Source organism: Notothenia rossii, assembly GCF_949606895.1.
Source record: "Notothenia rossii genome assembly, chromosome: 7".
Taxonomy (NCBI): domain Eukaryota; kingdom Metazoa; phylum Chordata; class Actinopteri; order Perciformes; family Nototheniidae; genus Notothenia; species Notothenia rossii.
The window spans coordinates 19,901,877-19,920,395 of NC_136905.1; the positions used below are offsets into that span (position 1 = coordinate 19,901,877).

At 43.0% G+C, this 18,519-nt stretch overlaps 1 protein-coding gene across 1 annotated transcript in view; it reads left to right on the forward strand.

The window, feature by feature from the left end:
• The first annotated feature begins 322 nt into the window (after positions 1-322).
• plekhg4b (pleckstrin homology domain containing, family G (with RhoGef domain) member 4B) overlaps positions 323-18,519 on the forward strand; it is a 24,422-nt gene continuing 6,225 nt past the window's right edge. The window contains 14 exon segments of the mRNA XM_079692742.1: positions 323-555; positions 6,301-6,498; positions 7,491-8,712; positions 13,031-13,234; positions 14,081-14,204; positions 14,608-14,701; positions 15,218-15,304; positions 15,464-15,580; positions 15,798-15,896; positions 16,279-16,421; positions 16,530-16,668; positions 16,782-16,904; positions 16,993-17,157; positions 17,371-18,236. Of these exon segments, the coding sequence (XP_079548868.1) occupies positions 487-555; positions 6,301-6,498; positions 7,491-8,712; positions 13,031-13,234; positions 14,081-14,204; positions 14,608-14,701; positions 15,218-15,304; positions 15,464-15,580; positions 15,798-15,896; positions 16,279-16,421; positions 16,530-16,668; positions 16,782-16,904; positions 16,993-17,157; positions 17,371-18,236 (3,650 nt within the window). The 5' untranslated portion in view covers positions 323-486.

Here is an 18,519-nt window from a genome sequence, read left to right on the forward strand (position 1 = left end):
GAGCTGCTGGTGGAGGTAGGGGTGCAAGAGGTCAGGGGGGGGCAGAGAGGAGTTAGTCAGAGTCTGACCCCTGCTGGGTGGAGGGTTGGGGGCGGTGGGGGCGTGCAGGTCAGGTAGTGTTTTTTTTCTCTCTCTCTGAATGATGAGCCTGAAGTTGCAGCAGTGTGCATTTATCCAGCTGGAAGAGGCTTCAGTAGCAGAGCAGCAGGGCGGGGGAGGTTACGTTTTAGGGAGGGAGGGAGGGTGAGTGACGGGGAAGCCAGCTCTCCGCGTCTCTCACGCTCCGACTGGAGTCTATTCTGCTCCAGCTGCCTAAACCACAGCACACAGAGACAGAGCTGGGGAGAGAAGAGGCACGGGACCTGTTGATATCACTGCAATGACCTACAGCACTTACACAGAGGATTGTACACTGGTGGATCCTGGCGCTTGGAATTGATGTCACTTGTTTATTTATTGAAGTTTGGCACTTTGTCTGGTGCCTAAATGCTGTCACTGGGCAAAATGCACTCCAGAGCAAAGTCTCGGAGTTGTGACAACTACCTGAGTATTAAGGTACGAACTTTAAATATGTCTTCTTTGAAGTTTTATGAAGACCTTTTCAGGTTTTCCTTTGGGTCTGTTTTTGTATGTTTTCACTCATCTGTGTTGGGAGCAAACCTGGCTTCAGTTTTTGACTGTGGACGATTTTCTTGTTCTTTTGACTAAACATTGAGGCAGATATCTATTTAGACATTCATAAAGTGAGAGAGGAATGAGCAGCATGTTTGTAGTTCTTGCTATATTTTCACATCCCTTCACTTTCATTTAGTGTTTATTTGATGCCTTTGTTTTCTTGTGTGTGTCATTATAGTAACTCAGTATGGCACAGTGTGTACATGGTTGCATTTCAGCAACATGTTGTCCACTGATGTCGGATGCCTGTTTGTAGTACTCGGTGTTCGCTTTGAAGGGCATGAGAGAGTTCCTCAGCTATGGCCCTTCAATGTGTTCTAAACCTGTTTGATGACAAGTACAAAGTGACTGTGGCAAATCACTATGTGGTTAAAGACAAATTAGGTGGACAGACTTTATAGGGCGCTAAACACATACATTCACTCATACATTCACCTTAATTAAAACCTTAAAAGTATTTCTTCAGAAAATGTAGACATCCACATATTTCTGCTGTGTGCCATCATTTCTTTTGTTTTTGTTTTGTTTCTCTACCCTCCCTCCCAAATTTAAAGCGTCTTTGGGTTCAAGAAAAGCGCAATTGAAATATAATTTATTATTATGATTATTATTATTATTATTAACAAGTTTGGGCTCTCATCTTTAAACAAAAAGAAAGAATGTAGAAGAACGAAAACAACATTTGAGCAATGTGTTATTTATCAAAGCTGGGGTCAGTAAAATACAGAAGTTTGTCCTTTCTGATAAGTCATTTTCCTTTATCATCCCTTTTTGTTTTGGAATGCACTCGTGCTATATTTACCCTGCAGAGGTATAAACAGACTTTGTTAGTCTCCTTTGTCTCTCCTGTCACTGCTCATCACCGCTCTGATTGGTGGAAGGACCTCCATTCACTTTTTGTCTTCTTGTTGTTGGGTTTTCCTTTATACAAGGCCTAATCGTGTGTGTGTGTGTGTGTGTGTGTGTGTGTGTGTGTGTGTGTGTGTGTGTGTGTGTGTGTGTGTGTGTGTGTGTGTGTGTGTGTGTGTGTGTGTGTGTGTGTGTGTGTGTGTGTGTGTGTGTGTGTGTGTGTGTGTGTGTGTGTGTGTGTGTGTGTGTGTGTGTGTGTGTGTGTGTGTGTGTGTGTGTGTGTGTGTGTCAGTTCAACATCCCTCTATAGGGTATGTCAGTGCTGCCTAGGAACAATTTCCTGACGATGTTGTTTACATCCTGTATGACAAAATATAAAAATATATCAAGTCCTTCTGATAACCAACGTGGGAATTTGTAGAGTGGTTTCCTTTAACCCAATAAAGAAGAGCTTCATTATGATCTCTTGGCTAGCAGCTTTTGTTTTGTGCACCACTTTTAAAGGACACTGCTTTAAAAATATACAGGTCTTGCACTTTACAACATTTCCAATAGGCTGGTGATTAACATTAGCATCACAAGCAAGACAAAGGAATTTAAATGTTATTTACGGAATTAAAAATAGTAACTTAAACTATGGGTGGGCTAGTTTATCACCTCCAGACTTCCATTATTGTTGATCTCGCTGTCACCTCACGGACCCAGCTGTGTTTGGCACACAATCAATGGGCCTCTCGGGTTAAAGTTTATCTGCTGAGATAACATTATAACGTTTACTAAAGTGGCTACAATGCCATTCTAATATTATGCCTCTTTCCACTGCAGATAGTGCTATCTAGTGTTCATACAATGATTGTGTCTTTGTGTAATATGTATCCGGCGTTTGCGTTCAAGCACCAATCAGTTTTTTGTTATACTAAGATATGGAATCTTTAGCTGAGCAACTGTCAAATGCACTTTTCAGTTTAAAAGCTGAATTTAGATAAAAGATCTGCAAACTGCACCAAATAAATTCAATGTAATTCATATTTAAAGGGGACCTATTATGCAAAATCCACTTTTTCATGTCTTTTATACACAAACAGGCGTCCCCTCTGTGTAAAGACATTCTGGAAGTTTCAGGAAAAAAGATTCTCTCTTTTTGTCCTGATCCATTTATATAAAAACCTGTCTGAAAATGAGCTGATCAGATTTTGGCCACTTTGTGATGTCATAACGATTTTTTGGCTTGTGTAACCATTAGCCAATCACCAACCAAGGTAACCCCCCACACCTTATCACCATTGTGTTCTTTTTAACCAAATATCTCTCAGAGGGGCGTGGGGAGTGGCTCCTTATTTTCATCTAAAGTAACTGACAGAGAATCAGCACTTTTGAAACAGGGCTGAAACAGAGGGGATTATGGGATGCTGCAATGATTTGTTTGGTATTTGGAGCCAAACACTTCAGAGACAGGTTTCGTATATATTTGAGACCTATCATATATTGATGAAAAACAATATAATAGGGGACCTTTAAAGTAAGACATTGTCCTAGCATTCATAATTATTTGTTACAACTCAAATGTAATTATTAGTGCATTGCTCAGGTCTTTGTATCCTTTATATCCTTGCCTCTCCTCTCCTCTTCTCATAAGATAGCATTTCTGTTGGTATGGATCAAAAGCTGAATCAAACTGCAGCTTCAATGGTGAGGTCCCTGTAGACTCTTTTGTTGGCGTCCTGGCAGCGGGGCAGGTCTGAGCAACCTGTGGCCTTTGTCATCCCGCAGCCTTTGAGGCTGTTGGCAGGTTGGTTAGTGAGCGGTCTGTATGGGGGTTCCAGGCTCTCCTGTTACACTCCCCTGGTGGCTTCATGCTCCACTGGAGGCCTGGTAGGCAGCGCCTTTTGTGTCCCTGACCCACTAAATGTGTCAGTGACCACCTCTCGCTCACTCTCTCTGTCTCTGTAGGTCTCTCGCTTCTTCTTTCTCTGCCATGCACTTCTGCTCTGTTTCTTTCTCTCTAACTTGATGTTTTCTTCTTCCTTTGCAGTCTAACAAATGCTTTTCAAAGGAGATGTATGTTTAGAGTTGCCAACTATTACAATAAAACATTTGCCCATGGAATATTTCATGTTTTTATATAATAAAACTGAAGTGGCTTACCAACTTTTGCAGTATTTGTTCCGACCACAAGTTCATATTAAAGAGAATCAAACTTCTATGTTTTTACTGTTTTATTGACAGACAAAACCCCCATCATGAGATTGCTTTACCAGCTCTGTGCAACTTCTGAGCAGCTGGTTTGCTGACGTGACGTTAAGTCCCACCTGGAGTTGAAGCCATTAATTACCACCTCAGTGTTCCATCCCAGGCGGATGCTTACAAAGACCAGGCATCAGAAAGGGTGGGACTTCCCAATGTGTTCCTGTCCTGGCTGAGGGTCTAAGGCTAGACATACACAACCATACACACTGCATTCCTCTGTGGCTCAGAGCGGATGGGAAGCTTAGCTTTGGTGGCTAAGCTCAGTCGTTCTGCTGAGACACGCAGATATGTCTCCAACTAGCCAGGTGACACTTTTTTGGAAAGCTCTAAATGCTTCCTGAAAATGTTAAGCAATATATGCTGTTCTTACATTTGAGATTACCTTCAGGGTGATGCTATAATGAATATTTGCCATTCCTCTGAATGTAAAAATTGCTTCTATTGTTCGGACAGGTGCAGTTTTTGTGTCCATATTAAAGCACTGGATTACATTGACAGCCACTCCTGTGAAACAGGTTTAACAGCATTTGATTTATCATTAAGGTCAAGTCTCTGCTATGTTAAGAAATTGTTCTTCAAAACACTACCTCTGTCACTACCACTGTTTTTTTTCTGCCTTGGAAACCTGAAGAGAAACCTGCTGGCGTGAACTAACTGTGTAGGCTTTCCTCCTATTGTTATCTTTCCTCCAATAAAAACACATGTTATTCTTTTCCTCCCGGGTGCAACAGTGACTAATGCCCAGAGACATTTTTCTCTTGCTAAAAGCAGGCCGACTGCTAATGGAGATGGGCGTTTTGTTTCAGGGCACCAAACACTGTACAGCACATACCACTTAGAGAGGCGGAGTGCACAATGAGCGCCTTGTAGTAGAGTCGTGGCATGTGTACCAATGCACTGAACTGTACTCACTCTCCTCTAATTGATGGTGCTGAGTTGCTTAGATCAACAGGACGGATCCTACAAAGGGTGAAACATGGGCTGCCTGACAAGTTTCATTCACCAGAGCACGGGCGATCTCTAGATTTCTATGCATCCCCTTTTCTTTAACACACTTTTTTTGTCATGTAAATGCAGCCTTGACATTCAAGCGAAAGTTAGGAGCTGCATCCTCAACCCCCACGTTCTTCAGTAGGTTACACAGTTGTCATAGTGTGGGACTTTCCCTGGCATTGCTATCTATCTGTGCGGTTATCGTTGGAGGCAGATGTCTCTATTCCACTGTTGTGTTCCATTCGGGAAGGACAGATAACCGGGGCATGTTTGGCCTTGGCTCCCACTGCTGAGAGGAAGGTCACAGCCTGAACCGTGAACACAACTACAAGACCAGGTCGACCTCACGCAGGACTGCTCTATTCCCAAATGACCCATCTCATCCCCGGACCAGATGTAACTAACGCTGTCAGACATGTCATCTGTTCTGGTGGGGACAGGTGGTGACAGGTGGCCCGGGTCACGTAAGGCTCAGAAAAGTCAGCAATGACACAGTTGTTATTAGTAGAAATCATTGCACCATCCCGACTGCAACTGGAGTCCAGTCGGTACTTTCCAGTTCTGCTGTTTGTTATCGCTGACAGTGACGTCACTCCCACCAGGTGTTTCCCCTCTCTACGATGGAAAGGTCATCATGGCTGACATTTCCTGTCATGTTCAAACTTCCTGACTGTCTGGCTAAGTGGGATCATGCAACTGTATGTTTATCTGGTTGAATCCATCTACAGTAAGCAGAAGTCTTGTTATTGTTGGGCAATATTTGAATTATATTTGGCTCAATAATTATTGAGTGGATTGCTCTGAACTTTGGTACCGATATTCATGGGACATAAAGGTTTAATCCAGTAGAACATTTGTTATCTCCTAACTTTTCCCTTAAAGTCCATTAGAAGATGGACATTGCTGGCTTTCAAGGAATTTCTTTGCAGCGAGAGCTAGAGCTTTTGTAACTATCTATCTGCCTGAGCTGCTTTGTTTATTGCTAATAACATGCCAACCTGCAGTGACATACTTGGTAAGCATTACACCAGCTAAACATCAGCATGTTAGCATTGTCATTGTGAGTCTGTTTGTTGTTAGCATTGAGCACAGCTCTTAGTCCTCTTAGATTAACATGTTTGCTCTAAATGCACGGCAGACTAGTGGTTTCTGAAATAAGAGCCGTATCCCTCAAAGGGTCCAAAGAAAAGAGGCATATGCATTATAAATCACAGAATGTGTGTTCTTTTCTGCCTTTTCTTTTCTTTTTGAATCTTGTAAAATGCTGCATACCAATTCACACTACTTAAAATCCTTACAATGAAAACCTATCAAAGCCATAACCTGTGATGATGTAGACTTTGTTTTGCTTTAAGGGATCAAAAGGCGAAAAGGTTGGGAGCCACCGGTCTACACTCCATGTCCATGTTGCATATGGTTTATTGTTTAGCCATGTCTAAGTGGCTTTTAGACTTATTTTTACCGTGAGATATTTAGCAAAAACGTTATCTGTTTTAAGATATCCAACATAAAACAGTTCTTTGTCTTCTTCCTCAGGACACTGAGTCTTTGGACAGCTGTATCCAGAGCACCTTGTCGGCCCTTTACCGCCCCTTCAGCTCCACCGCGGCCACCGTCCTGTGGCAGCTCTTCAGTGTGGTGGAAAGGCAGTACCGAGGAGACGGCCTCCGCTGCCTCATTGACTTCTTGCTTCCTGCCAAGAGGATCCTTCAGATCATCCAACAAGAAACCTGTGTGAGTTATTGATCACTGTGGAAGCTGAGGATACATTGATTTGACCTTCTGCGATTTATTTCCAAAATCATTTTGATTAACAATATAGTAGTTATTTTTTCCAGGATCCTATTTGGCCTCATTCTGAAATAAAATATTAAGAAACTGCACAAAAGAGAAAAAATAAAAAACCCTCCTAAGACAACTATCCATATCTCCTTTCCTAAACACTTTGACCAAAGCAAACGTTGAATAATAAACATCATGATAGATAAGCCACTAAATGATGAGACAAAAATGTTTGTGACAAAAGAATGTGAGAACAGTGCTGCTGAGTGTGAATATCTGTGCTGAGTGGGAAGGGGGAGCATCAGACTGAGACAGAGTTCATTATTGTTCCGAAAACAAGATGAAAAGCTGCCATCTTTCTCTGAATAGGGAAACAGAGGCAAACTGTTGTCTGTTTGAAAGGCTGCCATGGACTCTTGGGTCCAAGGTGAAATCCAATATTCTCGCTCACAAGCTTTGATTGCTGTGGGTTAGGCTTCTACAACCGAAGCACGGAAACTTTATTCCTCTGCATTCACCTGAGCTGAGATTACACTCTGACGATAGCCATAGTTTGACCCAAGCCTAGCCCCTGAGAACAGCTTACTATGCATGAGAGTCTTTGTATTGAAGGAATTATGAGAGGCTTCAGAGGAAGATCACATCCTCAAACAAACCCTTCAAGCACAGCATCTTTGCTTTTGGAGCCTGTTTCTTATTCTGTCACAGAATAAATATTGTGTTCTGCTTGCTGCGAAACCAGGCCTGATCAGACAGGTTTGCCTCTTTAGTCGAGTGATTGCCATCAGTGATTCATCCTGTGTGTCCCGTGAAAACATCTCGCCACTCCATTAAAGTTAAACATGTGTTTGAACACAGCTTTGCAGATGTCAGTCGTACCACAGCTGAGCAATGACACACTTTTATGAGAGTGGGTATTGACAGATTTCTCTCTTTTCTCTCAGGTGAGGTTCAGAGGATTGCTGTTCTATCATGAGGGGTGGCCTCTCTGCATCCACGAGAAAGTCGTCTTGCAGCTTGCCCCCCTGCACAAAGTTCGACTGAAGCAAGGAGACTTCTACTTACAGATTGTTCCTTTAGGCCGTAAGGCTGCAAAGCTTGTGATAAAATGTCTGTCGGTCACTGGGCAGGCAATTACAGAAGTCCCCATCGCAGAGAGCATGTATGGCAGCGTCTTCACAGCTGAGTTCTTGCAGAATGTAACACGGGACCGAAACCTGCACCCACTACAGAACTGTCTGCTCACCACTGGTACAGCTGTGTTCAGGACGCCGTGGAAGAACGTGGTCAACCCTCTGTTTGTCAGCAGCACGGCAGACGCCATCATGCAGGCGCACTGCAGCAGAGGTGGCTTCCGTGGTCACCTGAGCACCTGCAGCACCAGCGGGTCCACGGGCACTCTGGACAGCCACCGCAGCTCCAGAGAGTCGCTGCACTCTCAGGGAGCTGACTCCATCTTCTCTGAGCCAAACTCCCCACACAGACCCCTCATGGACCCTAGCGGTGGGAGCCACAGTGACAGTGCTCTGGACGCTGCTACACCCATCATTAAAATGGAAAGACCCACTGAAGAGTGTGGGATAGGGAGCGAGGATAGCGCTGGACGGGCCTCCAAGATGCTGTCTTTTAGCACAGACCTCAGTAACCCAGGCCCTCGCCGTCGCCTCCCAAGGGACTCCGTTCAATTTGAGAGCAGAAGACTTTTCCGGAAGTCTTACATGGAGGCCCTGCAGAACCCCATGAGTCTCGGGTCCAGCTCTGAATCCATACTGGAGGAAAGCTCAGAGCACAGTGCTTGCTTAAGAGAGAGTCCAGTGACACCAGGCAGCAGCCCAGACCCCCGGACCTCCTCCAGAGAACACTTATCTCGGAGGTTGGGCAGCCGGAGCTGGCTCGGTGGAGATGACTCCAGGCCCAGCACACCTTTACTTTACTTACAGAGGGGGCTGAGGAGCGCAGAGAGACGAGCAGAAAGACGCTCAAAGTCGCTGGAGAGGACTAACAAGGCTGGACAGGTTAAAGGCCACAGAGAGCGATCCTCCTCTGGGGGCTCAGGTACCACCACCCCTAAAAAGCTGATGAATGGCTACGCTCTTCGTTTTGGGAAGCTGGACCTTGAGGCGGCTTTGCCTGGTTCTGAGAGGAGAAGCAGCAAAGACGACTCAGGTATGTGATGTTGTCAAATAAATCACACTTCAGTTACTGTAACATTTGACATGCCTTACCATACCTTATAGAAAGTTCCAAAGAAGATTTACTAAGTACAGTTTTGGGACACACTACCATATGTATTACTTAAAATGGGATTAAGGGAACAGTCTATAATAACATTAATATAATGTTAAGATATAACTTGGTCATTTACCAAACTACATTCTGAATGCAGGACATGTTTGGTTCATTTTGTGTCAATCCCATATACACCTGCTGCCATTAAAACTCACTAGATCAAAGAGTAAAGATTTGAAATGACAGAACTCTGCTTCTCGAGATTGTTTAAGTTTAGTTCCAACAAAGAAAACATATACAATTATGACACATTTGTAAAGGGTTCACATCCCAGTTTAAATGAGGGTTAAATATATCAAATTGATTTGGTTGTATGCTTTCTGAAGAACTCAAAACGAATACAGGATTGTATTCAGTTTTGTTTTCTACAAGAGTGGTTGAATTTTAATTATAGTCCATGACTCATTTCTCCCTTATCTAATAATATGACCTAAGGGCGCGAAAACCAAGTTTCACTCTTAATAGTCGAATAATGGTGGTTCCTCACCAGGGTGAGTACTCGTGCCCTGCAGCAGGAGCGGTTACATCAGAACGTCAGGCGGCTGCCGTTGGAGTTGAGACAGCTTTTAACCTAAAGCTTTAACGCTGTCATTGGTGACAGATAGCTTTTCAAAGCCCGCTCTGTGTAGGTATGGCCCTACCCTGGAAACAAAACTTCAGAACCTCACCACCCTGTGTTTTCTTTACCACCGTCAGTCTGTTTTTCTTGTGTTGGTTCATACAGGGTAGCTCAGGAAAGGGGCGATGTGAGAATACCACCCAGGGAATTCAGTTGTTTTTAGAAAAACACAGATTCTTCCGTGAATTGAAATGTGAGGTTAAAATTGGCTGAATTTATTTAAATCTTTGAATCCATACCCTGAACAATGCCAGGGCATAGCTAAGGTTGTTAGTATTGTTCAATCAGAGGGTTTTTTTGTGTGTTCTTTTTCAGTCTGTGAAATACCCACCATGCAGCAAAAATACAGTAGTTAAATGACATTGGTGTTACGTTCCTGAGATTACCTCAGAGGGGATTGTATTTCAGCTGTTGCAAAGCAGGTTTCCCACAACGACCTTTGAAAGGCAACAAAGGATCCTGTAAACTCTGTAAACCAACCACAGGGACCCCAGCATCCCACAATGAGATGACCCTACAGTGTTATTGGGGCTGGGGGCTGCACTGATCCCAGATGGGTTCTCTCATTTACAAAAGTTTCTTTGTAAATCAATCAGCCACTGGGGATCTACAAGAAAAAAAAAAAAGCCTTTCAATCCATGCCTGTGTCTTTGGAGAGTCCATTCAGTTGAGGAAAACAAAACCTAACTTGCTCTGACTCACAGCACTGTGAAAAAAATACTCCTCAAGGGGTTGAAGTACTCATGATATGTACGAGCAAACTGCAATATCAAAACACATCCTCTGTGATTTCTGTGATCAGTTACTCAAAGGTCCATCCACCAGTGCACATTTAGCCTCTTTACGGCTTTCCAATGTGTCCAGCAGACTACACAAAATACAGACTTTCACACAGGACAATACTCAGGAGGCTTTACTCTACATTTGCCACTTCCTCTGAAAACAAAGCAATTTAGGAAACATGCAGCAAACACAGGCCTGGCCACACAGTCGCACAGGAAATGCACCGACTGTTTGAAGACAATAGAGGCTGAGCTGGGAGGTTTACTGTCACAGAGCAGAGCAGGACAATACAAGAGGCCTCAAACGGTTTAAAAACACACAAAAGGTATCCATCAGAAACTGATATTTACAGATCTAACTGTAGAGTTGGCTGCACGATGGCTTATCAAGGTTTTATTATTTTATATTATATAGTTCTTTCATGGTTTTATGACTGCGGCTCTAGGGATGGAAATGTCTGCTGGTCAGCGGGTTAGACCACCGCTTTGAGCCAGACTGACATATCTTAAAGGTCCCATGTCATGGCCATTTCTACTGATCATAATTCCATTGTTGAGTTCTACTAGAATAGATTTACATTGTTCAATGTTCCAAACTCACATTGGTTTCTCATACAGCATCTCTGTATAGTATTAGTATTCACTCTCTGTCCTAAACGCCTTGTTGGAGCTCCTGCCCCCCCCCCCTCCCTATGAGCCCACTGTGCCCTGATGTGTGTTTATGTGTTACAATGGTGTTTGTTAGCAACCAGAAAATGACACCATCAATGACAAACAGCTGCTGCGTGGGGTCTGGGTGCCGTGTTGGCGAGACGTTGCGGGGCTCGCTGCTCCGCTCGAGGAGCGGACAGTGTGAGATGGATTACTGGTGTCGTGTCCTGGTTGCTGCGAGAAAGCGAGGCAACGCGAAACTCAGCATGAACTCAGCCTGAGCTGTGAGTGGAGATCCACGCAGCTGCGGCTGAGAAAAGATAAGGTTGAGTGTGCCGGCAAAACTCCACGGAGTGTGTGTGTGTGTGTGTGTGTGTGTGTGTGTGTGTGTGTGTGTGTGTGTGTGTGTGTGTGTGTGTGTGTGTGTGTGTGTGTGTGTGTGTGTGTGTGTGTGTGTGTGTGTGTGTGTGTGTGTGTGTGTGTGTGTGTGTGTGTGTGTGTGTGTGTGTGTGTGTGTGTGTGTGTGTGTGTGTGTGTGTGTGTGTGTGTGTGTGTGTGTGTGTGTGTGTGTGTGTGTGTGTGTGTGTGTGTGTGTGTGTGTGTGTGTGTGTGTGTGGAGCTCCACGGATTGGTCCATTTGGACCTGGGCATGGTCACGTCACTGTACCCAGGAAGAAAAAGAGAAATCTCCAACGAGGCGTTGTGAGGCAGCATAGACAGGTCTGTTCTGTGTTAGAGTTTTACTCGCTACAGGGTGTACTTTGAGGGTTTGTGACTCTGCAGACCATTTACATGCAGAAAAACCTTCATAACACAAAAGGGGACGGGTAATAACCAGAAAAGCATGACATGGGACCTTTAACAACTAATATTGTATTTAATCTATTTTAATGCACAAATGAAGGGAACTGGCATGAATGTCCTATAGTCTAAGATTACCGTACATGTGACAAATATCATTGATAAGTAAAAAGCTCAAGCATGATACGATGCTAAACTGTATGACGTGAACCCAGTTAACATTACCCCTGTTTAACATCAGCACGTTAGCATGCTGCTATTAGCCTTTAGCTCAAAGCATTCCTGTGTCTAATTAAAACCTAACATAGCCACAGACATTGCTTTAAACAGTCTTATTATATGGTATTTTTAATGTTCTCATAAAATATAAGTGTTAACATTTGTTACAGCCTGGTTTCCTGGGTCTCTTACAAGAGTAAACATGATGGTAAAATCTATGTATGACAAATGAGTTGTAATAATGAAGAGTTAAAGTCTGTGACATCAGTAGGGTGAAACGTAGATGAGCTGCATAAAAGCAAAGGAAAACCCAATAAAAAAGCCACAACTCTGGGATGTGTGGATAGATAGCATCTAGGTGCTATATTCACACCAGGCTCAAGTGTGTGCAGCAAACATGGCAACCAAAACAGATGAGCTGTCACACTTTGTACTACAAATCAAATACTATAGTAATAGTTGAGTTTCCTCAGTTTTAAAACTAGGGCTGCATGTAATGCTTCTTTTTATTTTCAAATATAATCCCACTGCTTTCTTTTGCAAACGATTCATAGTTTATTTTAAAGATTTCCCAAATATTGGGAAGAATACAAGCTTACAATTTAGTCTAGTCTAAAGTGGCATCATTTGCCTTGTTAAAGTATTAAAACCAGAGAATTTAAGCTTGGGAAATGACTTAACACATTTGTCGTCCATTATTGTTCTGTCAATCATCTTACAGATGTTAGTGAGGCACAGTGAAGTATTCAGTGGTTAAACAGCTATACTGAGTTTTCCGCTTCAGAAATAGGTTCAAGCCTATAAATTGTGTCAGGAGCAGTATTCCCATAAACAGAGCCTCCAGGTTTGGAAGATGAGGACGTGAAGATAAGAGTCTATTACCGCCATGAGTACGCATGAGTCAGGCCGACTAAACACCTGGTCTCCATGATGACTCAAAGTGAACTCACTACTACAGCAGCTACCTCACCTATAATAAACACTTGTTTTGTGAGGAGTTACGATTACTACTGAGGTGAAAGGAAGCTTCTAATTTATATTGATTGCACTGTATTTGTGTGCAGTTGCGGCTTAGTAAGTATCACTTTGACAATGTGCCAACTATTTATATGTTTTTCAACAGGACAGCGTGATGACACCATCAGCACTGACAGCAGGCGGCACAGGCATAGTGGAGAAGAGCCGCACAGTCCTAAAGCAGCCAATGGGACGACGCTCAAGAGGCCTTCAGCATCAGGATTTTCCTTTGAGAGTTTTTCGGCTCTCCCTAAACTGGTGTCAGAGCTCAACCAAGAGCTGCTCACATCGGGTGCTGTGATCCTGCCAGGTAGGGGACAAGTGATGCGGACATTGCTGACATAAGCTGCTTTCAATTTGACCTAATGGCTTGTCTTACAGGTATCTGGCAAACTCATTAAATAATCCTGTACTCTATCATATTCATATTTCACTCACATTGAGAGCAGAGCATAGTGCCCCAGTAGTTTACATTGTAGGGCGGGCGGCCCATTTACTAAGGCTTGGTCTTTGTCACAGTAGCCATGGGTTTGAGCACAATCTTTGGCCATTGTTGTCCTCCCTTCTTGCTCCCCCTCTCCTGTCTCTCTCCAGCTGTATGTATAATAAAGGAAAAAGCCCCCAAATAATAATCTTTAAAGAGCTTCAGAAAGCTGTTGAGAAAATAATGTGTTTTAATTCTTAGTTTCTGATCTAATGTTTTATCCATTTCAGTTAATATCACAACCAAACAACACATGTGCAATGCTTAATAAAGCCTTACCCTATTGTAAAAATACCATGATATATCATGTGTCCAACATGTCTTCTCCATTGCTGGAAATGAAGAACAGGACTTAACAGAAGATACCGTGTCAAGACATTATCTTAATTTAGTTTATGAACCGTTGTGGTCATTTTGAGTTTTTAATATTGGTTTATCTCGAGATAATATTGCACTGTGTAAGGTCTGTCGTGAAAGGATGATATGCAAAACTGGGTATTTAACCGATATTATAGACACTTTTAAATACTTTTTGCATTGGTATGTGATCCCCCTACATAGAGGAGGACATTGCGATCATACTGAGCTGCTCAAGCTCAAACACTCCTGACATAGAAAATGAAGTTGACATGTGAGTAGTCAGTGACCCCCTTCTGGCCTTCTCTCTTCCAGGGAACCGAGATCGCAGTGGGAGGGCCGTGCTGCAGGTGTGCACCAGAGCTCAGGTGTGGGCAGGTGAGAGTTGCACGGTCAGTGACCTCACCTGTTTACTGGGCTACTACTACTCCACGCTGCGGTAAGTCATACACTCTGGGTTTGTTTTGTCTGAGTTAAGAATAACTCCAGTAACTTTCACAGCTGTGTCTTAGCCCTGAGGTTAACATGAGTGCGCATTAACATATTTAGCCTTTTGCTTCTAACTGCAGCTGTCTTTGATAACTTATAAATGAATGAAAAAGTCAGAATTTGTATATGGGGTAAGGTCAGTAAAGGTCTTTAAGTAAGGTCTTTCTAGTAGAGAATATTAGATCAATGTTATTGAAGTTGTTAGACTCTCCAAATCCATCTTAAAATATGATATTATCTTCTTTTTTGATCAGGTTTCCCTCAATTGATTTCTTAGCTCTCAAATGATGGTATTTCATGCAGTCAAGTGTTTGATTAAAGACAGTGCACTGACAGTAATGCTTTGGTTTCAGGAAAGAAAGGTGTGATCAAGGCTTAACTGTTGTGATAGACAGCAGGAGGCAGCAGTCTGTTCCAGCTCTGTTGTCATCTCTGTCTGAGTTGCAGGTGAGCCCGCAGTGGAAAATATGTAATCACTCTCCAACACACACCCAGAGAGTGTTCAGACGCTGCTAAATCTCTGTTGTCTTCTTGGCCGGCTCTCTCACAGTTATTACACTATGACGTTCCTTACACACTTCGTATTGTTCTAGCTTTCAGTCTGTTTCACAGTCTCTTGTTTGCTTTTTTTTAAGTGACACACCTTCAAATGTGTAAGTACTGCAGTTGCAAGACATTTTTCTGAAAAAAGTCTGCCCTCAGGGCTCTTGTGGGGAAGCCTGTACTTACATGTCTGTTTTTAACCGCACACTGGGAGCGGGCTGGCTGCAGCCGTCTTACAAGAGACATATCATCATGTTATGGTGATGAGTTTTCATACTGATGTCAGGATCATAATTATTTAAACCACAACACGTGCGTCAGAAGTCATTTTTTACTACGCATTCTATATCTACATGTATTATCATTTATTTTCTGTATTTTAAGTCACTTTGTCATTCATTTGGCATGTTTCTTTTTCAGGCGTTAGCACCCAATGCACTTTACACTGTTCTCTTCCTGGTGGACAAGGAGACAGCAGCCAAACCTGAGAGAGACATGGATGTACAGGTGAATTACCCTTTTTTTATCAGATGGATGATGGGTGTTTTGAATTAAGTGATTCACTCCCGCTTTTCAATTAGATTTCGATGTGATGTATTCCCATGTAATGTTTTGTCGTAGTCTGTGCTGACACAGACATGTGTTTGTTTTCTTTTCTTGCAACAGACTGAAACACTGTCGTCTCTGAAAGCCCTGCAGAAGCACATCGATCAAACCCAGCTCACACGAGAGCTAGAGGGCCACTTCCACTACGACCACAAGCACTGGATCCACTTCAGACAGGTGGGTGTGACGGGGAGTTGTAAACATATTTGTAAACTTGCTTCATAGGTTGGCTAGGGTGGGGATACCTTTGCAAAAATAGGTTTTGTTTGAGTTGGATCCTAGTTGTTATTAACCACATGTATTATATATGACATGTTTTGTCAAAGTGATGTCGTTAATAAATGGCCTTTTTCTTTACATTTGCTTGTGCTAATATTCTCTCGCTCTTTCACAGAAAATCGACCCATTTGCCAGCAGTTGTAGCGCGGCCATCTCCTCTCTTCAGGAGTCCATCAGCACCCTGAGCAACAGCGGCAACCTGAAGACCTCTGAGGTCAGAACCCAGCTCCTGCAGGCGGTCTGGCCTTCTGATTTATTATACGTCTGACACACAATAGCTCTTTGCTGTTTCACCTTAACCGAAAACAGTTCAGGAGTTTGCTTAATGAGTACCTCTCCTGATCTTTGTGCTGTTGAGGTCACTAACAGGATTTCCCAAAACAGACTAAAATAAATCATTTCAAATACACATTTGGCATAAACATTTCACAAATATACAACATATATTTTTATATTCAAACATCAATAAGAATACTTGAAATATAAAACAAATATCCTAATGTAGTCAAAGTTATCAACTGGGGAAGTGTCATGGTGATATGTATTAGTTAACATTTGAACTGTGTTCACCTTTATTTGTTATATGTTTATTTCAGGAGGTGTCTGAGGTGATGGAACAGCAGAAGACTCTCATGAAGCATGTACTCGATGACACCCGTCTAAACCGACTGCGCTTAGAAGGAGGAACTGTCCTCGCACGCATCAGGAAGGACGAGGCCTCTGAGAATGAAAACTACAGGTACCGAAGGAAGAGATTGTTAATCACATGTGTTAACATGAATAAAACCTGTGGTGACGATTAAATAAACTTCTTATAACTTCTTATTGTTTTCTTTTGTTTATTTAGAGATGCTGTAGACATGTTGAATGCACTGTACAACCAAGTAGATGAAGAAGTCCATAAGCTCGTGATCCTCTCCAACAAGTCACAGAAACAGTTAGAGAGCCAGCTGGAGGTGCGCACTTTTGAGGAGCAAACACAACAGGTGAGCTTCACGCTTGTCATTGTCATCATTGTGCTGCAGATTTTCTGATGCTTCTTATTTCTCTTGACAAAAATAGAATACTCATTAAAAAAAAACCTGCCCTCTCTTTCCAGATAAAACTCTGGTTCAGTGTAGAGGGAGAGAAGCTGCTCACGCCTTTGGAATCAATCACTCTGTCTGTGGCCAAAGTGAAGGAGATGAGAGAGAGCTTGGAACAGTTTCTGGAGGAGTCAGTGGTAAATATGGCCTCAAAACATATTCTTATGTGCAATCGTTTGAAGACAACTAGTGCTTTATTGATCTGTGTTGTCCTTATCCTGACAGCACCAGCAGAGACACGGCCTGCAGCTGGTCAAAGACTCTCCGGAGTCTCTTCCAGGTTCAGCTCTCCTTGACTTCAAACAACATCTGGGCTCCATCCTAAGCAGAGTGGAGAAGAGAAAGACCCAGCTAGACATCCTAACCAACCTGTATGACTTCTATGACTCTGTAAGTAAAAACTAATGTAAAATGTCACAGCAAAAAGCATATTTTTATTATACAGAGATAAAAGCCTGGGGTAGGATCAAGAATACACTTTCATCCAGGGTACTTTCCAATGAATACTATATCAATTAATTTATTTCTGGATTACCTATAGCCTACTTTGTATCCAACTACGATATAGACCTTTGTATCATCTTTTTTTTTTTCAATGTGTAGGCAAACCAGTGGATCGAGCACTGCCAGGATTATTTCCATCAGTTGAATCTGGACACTACAGGTGCCGGACTTTCGCCATCTGTGGAAAAGATCCTGCAGGATTACTACACCGAGGCATCCAAGTTCTCCACGGACAACTTCGGCATCCTGAACGACATGGTGCTCTCCCTGGAGAGTCCTCAGCAGCTGCAGCAGTGGACCTCCGTGTGGCACAAGTGTCAGCAGACCAAACAGCAGTTAGAAGAGACTTTGGCTCGAGCCATGACTCCATCCCCAAACACCACGGCTGTTGACATAGCGGCTTCTTTAAAGACTCCAGAAAGCCAGATTTCCAATAAAGATCATCATGGAGTGAAAGCATGTGTTCTTTTCCCTGTTTCACCATTGACTTTTGAGGACATCAAGCCCCACTCTGCTGGGCCTTTCTCCAAGAGCCCAACCAGTTCAATCTCCTCCTCAAATTTCACATTCTCCCCCGACCAAGACAGCAAACTAAGGCAGAGTCCGTCCTTGTTTGACGACACAGACAGCGACTGCACCATCGACTCGACAATATCCTGCCACTCAGAGCCCGTCTACTCCGGGACGTCCCGCCTCCGCAAGCAGCCCATGAAGAAGATCATGAAGAAGACAATGAGCTATGAGCTGACCCAGAGGGACAGCGGTCATCACTCGGACGTCAGCCACATTCACGGCTACACTGGTGTGTACATAAAGGGTTTGGAGGTGGCTAATAACGTGTGTGCAGAGAAGAAGCTGCAGAGGCCTGATGTGATGAGCCCCGCTTTGGGACGCAGCCGCAGCATGTCCACGCCCTCCAGGATCAACAACGGAGGCACTGAGGGAGAGGGCAAGAAACAGAGCAGGTGAGGAAGTGAACCAAAGATATTAAACATAAACTGGAATATTACTTTACATGTTGTATTATAAAAGTGTTTATATGTAGAGAGCATGGACAAAACCCACAACAACAGAACAAACAATATGACATTTCTAACAAACTTAGCTGTAAAATTGCAGTTCCATTTTTTTCCAGTGCTACAAAAACTTTCTGTGTAGATTCCCAGACAAATATGGTTTAATTATTGTTAAAGGAACCCTAAAATATTCCAATTTATTTGTATATTATAAATAATTCTGATGAAATAA